This window comes from Triticum aestivum, chromosome 3D (assembly GCF_018294505.1).
Source record: "Triticum aestivum cultivar Chinese Spring chromosome 3D, IWGSC CS RefSeq v2.1, whole genome shotgun sequence".
In the NCBI taxonomy this organism is placed as follows: Eukaryota; Viridiplantae; Streptophyta; class Magnoliopsida; order Poales; family Poaceae; genus Triticum; species Triticum aestivum.
In genome coordinates, this window is record NC_057802.1 from 405,653,275 (window position 1) to 405,665,503 (window position 12,229).

Below are 12,229 nucleotides of genomic sequence, written 5' to 3' on the forward strand. Positions count from 1 at the left end.
ACGATGACGGTATGGCCGGCCAGGCATGCGTGGTCGTCGTCTGCTGCAAGTTAGCATCCTACAACTTTTTTTAAAAGTTTTAGAAATATCACCCGTCTTAATTAAATTATGTTAGAGGAATATCGAGCAGATCATTGATGATCTGAGCATGTAAATCAGAGGAATTTGTGAGCCTATCATTCATATTGTAATAAATAGATAATATTGTTGGGGAACAGATCGTTGGTGTTGTCAACACCATTGAATTTGTGAGCATGTCAATCGAAGCTATTGACGAGGAAGACCGCAAGAGAGAGCTAGAATATCTACACGTACGCACAAGATCAAAGAGCAGATATCACGCCGTTCCTGTCTCCTCGATCCCTTTTCCTTTTATTTTTTGAGAAGATCCTTTTTTCCTGTTCTTGCGCTGTTTTCTTCCCTCTCTCATGTGTTGGATTGGGCTGGATCATGCTTTGTGGGCCGACTGCTGCGCTGTATTCTCTCGGTTCCACCGGCCACCGTCGGATGCGCATAGGACGGTAGCAAATGATCGACGTCCCTCTGCAGTACTTTGTTCCTACGTCAGATGATCTGGTTCCTTCGAAAGGGGGTTGGAACAGTGGTTGTAAGGGCATGGCCAACGCTACATGCTGGACCGCTGCCCAGCTGCCACGTCAGCTTAACCAGGACAACTCAAACAAAAGGTGCTGTCTGCAGAGGCAAGGAGATCTTGTAGAGGAGCCCGATTCCTCACTGACAAGTGTATTTGAAGGGTGATGGCTGATGCATTGCATGTTATAGTATGCTTATCAATTAAGAAAAGAGAAAGAACTAGTGACGAAAGACTAAGAAAGGGATGGCTGCTACAATTGAGCAATGTTTTTTTTTTCAAATATTGACACGAGAGCTGCCATAGAAGAAGGTACTAAAAAAACAGCCCCAAAGGAGAAAAGCACCGAAAAAAGGCAAGTGCAATAAAAAAAGAAAGAGAAAAAAGGTCCGTCGACACCACCACAAACACATGCTCCACCATCAACCGTGCACACCATCAGAATCCATCGGCAGGGTCTCCAAGATGACGTCTTCAAGGAGGAACTAATGTCAAGGACACCACCGTCGATCGATCTGGCAAGGCCTTATTTTAGGCTTTCAACCGGAGACCTCAAGCCATGTGGTAGGAAGAGCAACGAGCTACACAGTGGTACCTCCAAGAAGGAAGACGACATCCAAGGATGTCGTACCGTCGGCACTGACAAGGTCAATGCGAGATTTTCATCCTGACCCGCCGCACGAAGGAAATTGGGCGAGCCACACCAGCCTGACCGAACCGCACCGCCGCACGTAGGACCTGGCGAGCCATGCAAGATCTGGCCAACCTTTACCTCTTTGCGCAGAACTAGACGAGAGTCTGCACCGCAGCGCATCGGAATAGTCTAGGTAGCACCGGAACTGGCTGGCCTGCACCGCCGCGTGCCGCACCTAGCGAAATCCAAGCCAAACCTAACAGGCCTGCACCGCCACACGCATGAACGAGATTATACGCGTTGGATCTGGTCTGCCAAGCCTCCTCTGGAACAACGCATGCATGCTCGACGATGCCCGCCGCTCAATGGAGCCGAGTGTGGCCGCGCTTGAAGGAAGATCCCGCCCAGCTTGCACCGGCGCCAACTTCCTCACGCCGATCTACACCTAGCACGCGTCGGAGACAATGATGACGGGGTCCTGTACCAGGGGTAGCTAACGACTAGGAGCCCGGCCTCATCGGCCAAGGGGGCCATCAGGCCCAGGATGCGGTGGAACCCTAGGAGGCGAGGATGGCCTTCGTGATCCCCAAGACTAGAGGGCGTCAATGCCGAAGATCGCATCCGCCTTGTAAAACCCTAGACCTCTCTTGCCTATATAAAGGGGGTCCAGGGTACCTATTGATCATCTATCCACAAAATAGGAGAACTCTTGGTAGCAATCTCATACACCATTGTAACCCCTTGCATGAGGTATCCCTCCATTATGAATCATCAAAACTACCAGGATATAGGGTACTACTCTTCGAAGGCCCGAACCTGGATAAACCCCTCGTGTGACCTCCGATCCATAACTTCCAGCTGCGCTTGGAGCCGTACCGAAGGATCTGACAGGAATTCGCTCCATCAAACAACATCCAGGCTGCCATGCAACAGGGCCCACATCTGGACCACCTGTAAATCCTCGACGCGCCAGCAAAGGCGGCACCGACAGTCGCTACCGCGCCCTTGGCCAGGCAGCAGCAACGTTGGGCCGCCAAAGCCCAGATCGGGCCCGAACAACTGCAACCACCGCACAAACGCGTTGCACCGCCGCCAGACCGCGTGCTCCACCGCGCTTAATGCACCTCCACGTCGCGCCGCACTATGCCATCTGGGCGTGCCTACGAGCGTCTAGCCGAGGCCGCAACATCCAGCTCTACCGGAAAGCAAAGCTGCCATGTACAACCTGCCTCGCGGGTGGGAAAAGGGTAGGGCCACTGCCACCGCCGCCGCGCAGGCTTTGGCCGGGGGCGATGAGGAAGGAGGGTTGGCGGCAGGTTGGTGTGGTGGCTAGGGTTTATACCCAAGCAGCCCGCGGGGTGGTACTACCCCCATAGCCCATGCCCCAAGTAGATCAGCATGTTCGAGGACCCAATCCAGTGTACTAAAATTGTACTAAATCAACCACACTCATTTTGGTAGGAGTGGGTAACAGCAGCGAAAAACTTGGTGGCGTGCAACTAAAAATCCGCGTGGCCCCTACAAATCCAGGACTCCAGAAGAGAAAAAAAAAAGATGTCACAGGCAACGCGTAGCGGATCAGCAGCGGTAAGCGGCACCGCGAGCAGGCCAGCCAGCCAGCCAGCAGCAGTCCACACATGCGCGCGCTTCCTCATTCGCGTGAGTTCCGGCGGGCCCCCGCTCGTGCAGGCCCAAAATTCTCCGGTCAATGGACCCCGTTGGACCGGGCCTACCAGGACCTTTTTTTTTCAGGGCCTACCAGGATTTGTAATGCCAACGAGCTGCTCGACTGCCAGCAATAAAGAAGGCACCAGAGATCTCCATCACCGCGCGTCCAAGCCGCACGCTACGAAAGACTGAAAGAGTGAAAGGGAAACGTTGGATCATTGGCAGGTTATAAACAGAAGGTCCACGTGTACACACGACTACGCTACGTACACCACAATTACAGTTATCGGAAGTACAGAAAACAAGATCCAAGCCAGCCACTAATACTCATGAATTTGAGAAAAGATCAGAAGCTATATCTGGTTCACACTAACTAACTATTCATCAAGTTAACTTATCTGTTCATGGTTCGTCCGGCATTCCCGAATAGGAAAGGCGAGTTTTAGCAACTATGAACACACACGCACACGCACACACACGCGCACACGCACACGAAAAAGATCTACTAGCTACGTCCGCAGCTCTACCACATGTGTCTTGAAATCATCTTCTTTTAGCTCTGTTTCCCTTTCTTTTCTAGTAGCTTTCCTCTTCATCTTCATCTTCGTCTTCACGGTGTGCGAAACATAAGCCACGGCAGCTAGCTAGCTACTAGCTAGCTGGCTGGCTTGGTAAAAGCTGCTCCTTGAGCGGGCCCAGGCGGCAGGCGATGCTACCTGTGGAACTGAGCCAGCCTGTTGTCCCCGAGCCTGGAGTTGTAGGCAGCCTTCTTGTACTCGCCCCATGTGAAGTCCTTGTACAGGCTCTGCTCTCCCGCGCCCAGCAGCTGCGGCAATGGTGCAATCCTCTGTGTCATCGCTGGCCCTCCAAAGTAGATCATGGAAACCCTAGACTTTAGGCTGTTGGCCACCACCCTGTGCTTCACGCTCTTGAACCTCCCGTTGGTCAGCACCTACACACACACATCCCAAAAATAAAACCGTAGTACATGAGATCAAGGCATATATACGATACGATACGTAAGCAGCAAGAACACACAGCTAACGATTAGTAAGATGCCATGCAGCCATCACGCGAAGCTCATGTGCCTAACGGATTATACTGATGTGGCGAATATGCGATGGGTCGGCAGCAGTTATTTGGTCCAGGGAGCCACCTGTTCCTGTTTCTGCCGTGGCAGCCGTATCGACGTGCATCACAACCATCTCTTTCTTTCTTTCTTTCTTTCTTTCGTTTTCTCGGTTTGTTTATTTTATGAGTCTGTCTAAGACATATCTACATCTAAACTGATGTCCACTTTATTTATGATCTATTTTTTTATCCTAGTTTTTTTTTGTTTTTTGTTGCTACATTACATGTTTGTGGAAGGTTAGATGTGACATCCTTAAAAAACATCTAGATGTGAATTAGACAAACTATTATTTTATTACTACGGTTTTTGTTAGTTGCTCAGGGTGATAGGATGTTGTTCGTTTTTACTGGTGATGATGCGAACCAAACGATGGCTCTGCGTGCTAGTAGTGCACTATCTCCAATTTAATCATGCCTCACGTCATTTTAGTAAAGCGCACAGTGCAAATCGTTTTAGAAAAGTATAAATGTGCTAGTAGTAGTAGAAAAAGAACAGAGTGGCGCGTGCACGAAAAGGCGTCACGTGTCAGGGTCAGGACTCAGGAGCGGGCATACCTGCAACGAGTCGCCGACGTTGACGAAGAAGGCGTCGCGGTCCGAGGGCACGGACACCCACTGCCCGTTCTGGAGCGCGATCTGCAGGCCGGACGTGCCGTTGGAGCGCAGCACGGAGATGAGCTGCGGGTCCGTGTGCTCGCCGAAGCCGGTGGCGCTGCAGCCCAGCCCCTGCAGCGCGTGGCACGGCGGGTAGTGGTTCACCCGGAACACCTGGTCGCTCCCCTCCGCCGTCACCATCCCGCTCAGCGCGTCCACGGCCGCAATGCCCAGCCCCTCCGCCATCGCCTCCATCACCCGCACCGCCACCTTCCGCACCGCCGCGATGTACTCGTTCAGCGCCGCCCTGCAAACACACGCCATGTGTGCAACGTAAGCACTCGGTGAGACCAACCAGACACGCGTCGTATCGCAGTGGCTTGCATCCCGTTCGCGCGGGCATTTGAACGTACCGGAAGAGCGCGCAGGACGGGACGGCGCAGGCGCCGGAGAGCGACGCGGAGTCGACGGCCAGGAGCAGGTACTCGAGCCACCCCATGTCGCCATTGAGCCCGATGCGCTTGCTGCCGTAGCCGAACGGGTAGGCCGGGCCGGAGCGGTCCTTGTCGGCCTGCGGCAGCGAGAAGAACCTGACGGCCTCCGACTCGAGCCTGTCCATCGTGTCCGCGGGCACCCCGTGGTTGACGAGCTTGAAGAACCCGAAGCGCTCGCACGCGTCGGCGATGGCCCGCGGCGCGCCAGGGCTGGAGAGGTCGACCACCGGCATGCCGGAGAAGTAGTCCCCGGGGTCGGGCGACCTGAGGAGCGGGATGTGATCGACGGCGGGCGTGCTGGCGAGAACCACCATGGCTGGGCTGCCAAATATGGTACGTATGCGCGATCGAGAGAGGCGAGGAGCAGAGCAGAGCCGCTCTGGAAAGAACTAAAGAAGCAGAGGCGAGCGGGCGGAACAGGGGAGATGCTGTTGCCACTGCGTTGGAGTGTGTGTAGGGGAGGCCGCGGGGCATATATATAGGGGAGGGGAGAGGCGATCGGGAAGGAGCGGCGCGCGGTGGGGGCAGGGCAAGGGCCAACTGACAGTGGGAAAGGAGGAGGAGAGAAGAGATGAATCGGGACGAGGCCGATGGGGTTAGTTGGCTCGCTGCTTCAGCGCATCCGGCCTCGCAGATGGTTGGGGGAATGCCCCGCTCATGTCGCGGCCTCCTCTTTTCTCGCTCGCTGGCCTGTGGTGGCAATGGAGCCAGGCGATCGTGGCGGGGTCTCAGACGTGTCCCCAGGAGATCCACCGGCCCCGCGTACGGCACCCATGCCGCCAGGGGTTCGCGCCCATACTCTATTTCCCCTATCTCATCTCACCAAATCTCCTTGCGGTAAAATCTCGGGCGAGCGTCGCTGGCAAAGGTTGTGCCAAATCACTCCGTTGTCGATCGTTGCTACTGCTCCATTTGGCAAATGACATGTTTGATCGGCGATGGAGCGCGACACGCAATGCGCTCGATTAGATCACGCCTGATGCTTCACACGATAGTACGCGTTGGTTAGCCCAGCATCATGCATGCGTCGTTTATTCCCTTCTAGTACATCCCAATTGGATAAACGATGTAGCTATATAGAGTCAATCTGTGGGCGAGTAAAGAAGGGGAGAGAAACGATGATTCAGAGATTGACCCGACCATTGTCCGGCTCGCCGTCTCGCGATTTCAGCTGAATTCGCGGTCGCCTACCTAGTCTAGGGGCGCGGCATTGGGAACTAGGAAATCCGCCGAGAGGACGGCCAATCACGGGGCAACTGCACCCCGCAGGAAGGCTCGTGAGCTAGATGGATAGTCTCGCATATTCCGCTGATTGTTCGCGCGGCGCATCGGAAGCACAGATGGCCAGCGGCGCCGCCCGCCCGACATTGGGTCACCTGCACGTCGACCATCTTCTCACCATCATAAACAAGTCGCTCGTACTGTACTACTGCTACTGCTGGTCAATGCATCGTACCGAGCTTTCCCGTACTTTCAGAGCTGCCTTTTGATCTTAAAGATGCTGTACTCCTGCTGCTGCTAGATATATATAGATAAAATAGTGGTGGCGTGTTTTCTATTTTCTGCAGCAGGTTGATAAGTTCACGTAAGCTACGTCTGCGGCTATTCTTTCTCATTATTGTAATCCGATTCCATTGTACACCTGCCATGACTGCATGCCCCGTGCACGCACATGTCCAGCAACGACCAGACATTCGGTGCAAATTAGTCCTAAACTGCCTTCAACGAGATTCCAGTGGTGCAGATCGAGGAAAACTGTCGTTGACCACATGTCCATCTCTACTGCATGCCGATTATTAGATCCATCTGATCCGATCACTCACAGGAGCCGATCGAGAGAGCTGGGCTGGAACTCCTATGTGGATAACTACGTGCCCCGACGGAGATACTCGTCAATCCTCTTCTCTCTTCTTGCTGTTGCTGATGTGGAGCTCTTGGAGTCCGCGCAAGCTCATATCATCTGAGCGGTTTGTGCAGGCACCTTGTTTTGTGACTAGGGCCGGCCCTGAGGGGGGGCAGGGGGGACGGTCGCCCCGGGCCCCCAAAATATTGGGGCCCCCTCCCAGGTATGCACGCAGGGGCGTAGCAACGCACGTAAGAGATAGCAGCCCATGACCACGAGTCTTCTTTGTTTTTGCATTTTCCTTTGCGATTGATCGTAGGCCCACATCACCCCCGCAGAGATCTACTCCCTCCATTCGGTGAAGAGTGTGCATCTAGAAATTTTAAGATAAATTATGGAGTTGAGTAAAAAATGCATTGGAAAGGTGCAAGCCACCGTCTCTCTCCTCTTTAATTACCCAACCCATAATGAGCTAAGTCTATGTAAAAATAAAGAAGACCATGTGTAGATTGCTATTGGTCTTAATTACCGTGTGATGAGAGAGAAATATTTTTCTCCATTTTAAAGTGCATTGGAAAGATAGAAGTACACTCTTTTGTGGACAAATTTTGAAATTAGATGTACACTCTTCACCGGACGGAGAGAGTATACTTAACCTGGATGAGCGCACAGGGCGCATAACCATCGCCACCGAAGCCTTGTTTCGGCAGTCCACGCCTAATTCCCGTCCCAATCGGCAACCGCGTCAAGGCGACAGTTGCCGATGTCGCGGCGACGGAGGAGGAGCATGCAAATAGGCTCGTCAGGCTCTGGTAAGGATGGAATTGATTCTGGTAGGGTTGTATATGGATTCCGTAGTCCACGCCAAACTCCAGTTTCATTCGCTCCTTTCTAACTGATGAATCTGGTACGGTTGTTTGGATCTTGAGATACTATCTTTTTTTTTGAGGATCTTGAGATACTATCTTAACTTGCTTACTCCCGGCAGAAAGAATTGCAGTTGGCACGAGCAGGATTTTCGCTTGGCATTCAAAAATTGGGAGCCATTATGTCATTGTTTGATTACAAAAATTGGAATATGGGAGGATGTATATGTCTCCTAAATCAAGATTAATCAGTAAGTTGCGTTGAATTATTTATTAACCCGATAATCATTGTTATGGTTTTGTAGTGATGCTGCAAAAAGCATACTGATGGTTCTTTCCGTCTAGATTAGATCTCCGGGATAAAAGTGGATAGAAAAAGATGCTTTTGGTCCTGCAGGTGATATAAAGTAATATTTACTGAATTTTCAATACAACGATTTTGTTTTCCATATAGTTTATGACATTTCACCCATTTATATGTTTTATCTCTAGGTCTTACAAGATATTTCTAATGCTTCAGAAAAAAACATTTTATCAAGAATGACATGTATAAGGAAGCCCTCCGTGTGTTGATGATGCTCGAGGTATGCTGCCTTTGTCCTACTATAAGAAGATATGCATATTGACCAAGAACAATGTGAGAGCTTTAAATGTTCCTACAGAGGTTAAATAGTTAGCAACTTAATACAGTAAGAATCATCCACAACTTTGCATCTATGAGTGTTAAACAGAAACTTGGAGGTACATGTATATAGATTATGTGAGTTTGATGCACTTTATATTTCACATATACACATATGGATCACTATCTTTTATGTTTATAGTAAAGGCCCCATGTTCTAGTTTCGCCCCGGGCCCTCAAAATGTCATTTGTGACCCAATTATGTGCACTCTAGAGCCCGTAGGGGTGATGCGTACTAGGAGTACGGAACGGAGTGAATTCCGTATTAAAATTGGGTGTAACGTGCATCCAACATAGCGCCCGGGACCCGAGAAAAGCCGGGGTTGCCGTGGTTGTCAAGGAAATCGCGGTGTGTACGCCCGACTATTTGGTCGTTCCAGAGCGTAAAGGGACGGGACGGGACGGATCCAGTGCCCAGTGGGCAGAGAGGCAGGGAATGTTTTTTGTTCGTTGGTCAAAGCTAAAGTATCAAACGCGTGGCCGGCCGTGCTGGCCGGCACATTTCTCCATGAGACAAGTGAACTAAAACTACTCCGACACACAACTAAGCGTATAAAAAAACCTTAAAAAAATCGTATAAAAAGCCCAGGATGTTTCCCTGAAGGTGCAAAACCTCCTAGAGCCTGACGCTCACGCGGCACGACGACGTATTCGCATATACCATGTGCCACGACCGGTGTGAAACTAGCTCCATTTCGGTGTAACGTTTCTTGAACCGGGAACCAAAACCGGCTGACTGCTGGCTGCAAATTATTCGGCGTCGGCGGTGTGCATGCCGTGCTTCTTTCAAACACTGCGTACGTACGTACGTGCGGCACTATGTATGGAGTGCCGTACAAGTCAAATTTTCAGTGGCAATGGACCGACGACGACGAGCCAACTTAGCCAGCGAGTGATCAATGATATGCCGTACTACCGCCCTAGTAAGCTTTTGCGTTGCTCGAGCAAATGAAACACGTAGGTACGATAGTGCCAGCCATGACGTGCATGGCCAGTGCAAAGTAGCACGCACCAGGCGCTCCAATGGACGGCTAGCAGGTAAAGCTTTGGCCCGTCTGCACGTCCAAATCATCCATCCACACAGCAGTGCGCGTGCGTCATGGCCGGGTTTGACAAACCCATGTCATTGGCCGGCCCAAGAAACAAAAAAAAAGAAAGCGACCACGGATTGACCAACTTGTTCATGGGAGGGGTCCGATCAATCCACTAGGCTCACCGCTCGATCTAACAAAAACTAGCCAAGTATCGTACTACTAGTAGTTAATCAAAAAGGACTCTTAATCAAATACAAAGATAATATGTCGATTGGGTTACCGGCGATGACTAGCAAGGAAATTTGCTACCACAACTATTTTATAGCATCTACAGCCGAAATTGCCAAATCGGGCACCCTATATGTCCAGGACGTGCCCGGCTGGGTCCGCGCGGACAGTGATCGGGAAATTCTCAAATGGCCATACCTTCTTCGGCGAGCTTGTTGCTGAAAAACTACCTTTGGAAACCATGTGGTTGGTCACAGGTGACTTCAACCAAGTCTATCGAGCTAGGGATAAGAATCGTGCAAAATTTGATCGAAGTCGCATCGTCAGGTTTCGGAACGCTTTGAACTCATGCGAGCTAAAAGAGATCCACCTCTAAAACAAGAGATTCATTTGGAGTAATGGACAGAGTGAGCCCACCTTGAGCAAGCTTGATAGATTTTTTGCAATGAAGAGTGGGACTTGGAGTTTAGCTCTCACATCTTGCATGCCTTGTCATCCTTCCTATCTGACCATTGTCCGCTTCTTCTTGCAAATGAGAATGGCTCGAAACGCACAAAATGCTTCCCCGTTTTGAAAATTTCCGGATTAAGATGCCCATTTTTTAACAATCGTCCAAGATGCATGGAATGAGGGCCACAACCACATCGAGCCATAGCATGTTCTTCACCACAAGCTCACGAAAACTAGTTCCAGACTAAAGACATGGAGCAAATTCCTCTTCTCCAATGTGAAAGTTCAATTACATATGGCCATGGAGATCATTCCCCGTCTCGATATTGCGCAAGATTCACAATCTTTGAGCTCGGAGGAGCTAGACCTACGGAAGAGGCTCAAAAGGCGGGTGGTCGGCTTGGCAGTGTTTGAAAAAGCACAGAAGCGGCAAAACTCTAGAATAACGATCATTAAAGAGGGGGACGCAAACACTAGGTTCTTCCATCTTAGAATCAACCGTCGTCCGAGGAATTTTTTTATCCACTTTGCATAATGCAGGGTGGGTGACCTACCACAACCACAAGAAGGATATTATTCATCGTCACTTCTCCTCTGTCATCAAGAAGGGCCCCTGATAACATAAGGACATAAATTGGCATTGTGTCCCCACTCGGATTATGGTCTCAGTGGTATTGGAGACCCGTTCATCATGGAGGAGGCTAGGAAAGCCATATTTGATTCTTCAAGGCGTGCCGGGATATTATCAATATGTGCGTCATGGCTACTATTAACTACTTCTCCAACCTTCATGCTTCCCATTTACATTGGCTAAAATCTGCCAACATCATGCTAATTCCCAAGAAAGATGGTGCCGAGGATATTTCAGATTTTAGGCTAATAAGCCTAATTCCTGCCCTGACCAAGCTCTTAGCTAAGATGATAGAGTCACACCTTTCCGTCCACATGAATGACCTTGTCTCGCTGGTCCAAAGCGCTTTTATCAAGAAGTGAAGCATACATGAAAACTTCATCTACGTCCGCAATCTCGCTAGAATGCAGCACCAAAACAAAACTCCCATGTTGCTATTCATGTTTGATATAAAGAAGGCCTTTGACTCTATATGATGGGACTACTTATTGGATCTCCTACAACATCTAGGCTTCCCTATGCGCTTCTGAGGTTGGGTCTTGGTGCTTGTCACTTCGTCTTCCTCAAGAGTGTTGTTCAATGGCACTGTTGGAGACCCAATACGGTAAGGGATGGAATTACGGCAAGGAGGCACGCTGCCCCTCTACTCTTTGTTCTCGCCATTGACCCCCTGCACCACATCCTTAAGAAGGCCACGACCCAGGGCAAACTCCAACCGATCCGGGCAAACACTACAACTCTTTGTGCCTCCTTGTATGTTGACAATGCCGCTGTTTTCGTGAAGCCCGTCAAGGAAGATGTCTCCTATTTTTCCTCCATCCTTGACAATTTTGGGGAGGTCATGGAGCTGGTCACTAACTACAACAAAAGTCCGGTGGCCCCAATTCAGTGTGCTGGCCTTGATCTTCATGACATCCTACACATTTCCTGGCCAAGCTTACGCACTTCCCCATGACGTACCTGGAGCTGCCACTTTTGGTCTCGAGGCTCAAGGACGTGTACTTCCTGCCTCTGGAGGACAAAGTTGCCCACAAGCTTGCCCCTTGGAATGGTCAACTCATTGCCGCCCCTGGTAGGTCTGTTCTGGTGAAGGCGGTCCTCACTGCACTAAAATACATTTTTCTCTCTATTTTGCGATGTTTCACTTATGTCATCGAAAACAATTTTTCGTCACAGAAAATGTACTGGTGACATTTTCCGGCCATCACCCATGATAACCCACAAGTCTAGGGTATTGTTTGTAGCCTTTTTCGATAAGTAAGAGCGCCGAACCCAACGAGGAGCTAAAGGTAGAATTTATATTCTCTTCAAGTTCTATCGACCACCGATACAACTCTATGCACACCAACATTTGCTTTACCAAGAAACAAGTAATAAACTAC

The 12,229-nt window shown here is 50.4% G+C and overlaps 1 protein-coding gene and 1 long non-coding RNA gene across 2 annotated transcripts; one reads left to right on the plus strand and one right to left on the minus strand.

Annotated features, from left to right (window-relative positions):
• Positions 1-3,198: 3,198 nt before the first annotated feature.
• LOC101290635 (gibberellin 2-beta-dioxygenase 3) lies at positions 3,199-5,571 on the minus strand. Its single transcript, XM_044501922.1, has 3 exons — positions 5,033-5,571; positions 4,581-4,926; positions 3,199-3,846 (listed from the first exon to the last, which is right to left on the minus strand). The coding sequence occupies exons 1-3, from the start codon at positions 5,425-5,427 to the stop codon at positions 3,607-3,609; spliced, it is 981 nt and encodes a 326-aa protein (XP_044357857.1). The 5' UTR covers positions 5,428-5,571; the 3' UTR covers positions 3,199-3,606.
• A 2,240-nt stretch (positions 5,572-7,811) lies between these two features.
• On the plus strand, positions 7,812-8,394 carry LOC123074762 (uncharacterized). The gene is made up of 3 exons (XR_006436047.1): positions 7,812-8,073; positions 8,168-8,219; positions 8,315-8,394. It is a non-coding gene; the product is annotated as an uncharacterized lncRNA (long non-coding RNA).
• Positions 8,395-12,229: the final 3,835 nt, after the last annotated feature.

Excerpts from the sequence above, each read along its gene's own strand:
- LOC101290635 (XM_044501922.1), bottom strand. The coding sequence starts at position 5,427 with ATGGTGGTTCTCGCCAGCACGCCCGCCGTCGATCACATCCCGCTCCTC. Across the intron at positions 4,927-5,032 it reads CCGTCCTGCGCGCTCTTCCG|GGCGGCGCTGAACGAGTACA; the intron begins GTACGTTCAAAT and ends GTGTGTTTGCAG. Across the intron at positions 3,847-4,580 it reads ACGTCGGCGACTCGTTGCAG|GTGCTGACCAACGGGAGGTT; the intron begins GTATGCCCGCTC and ends GTGTGTGTGTAG.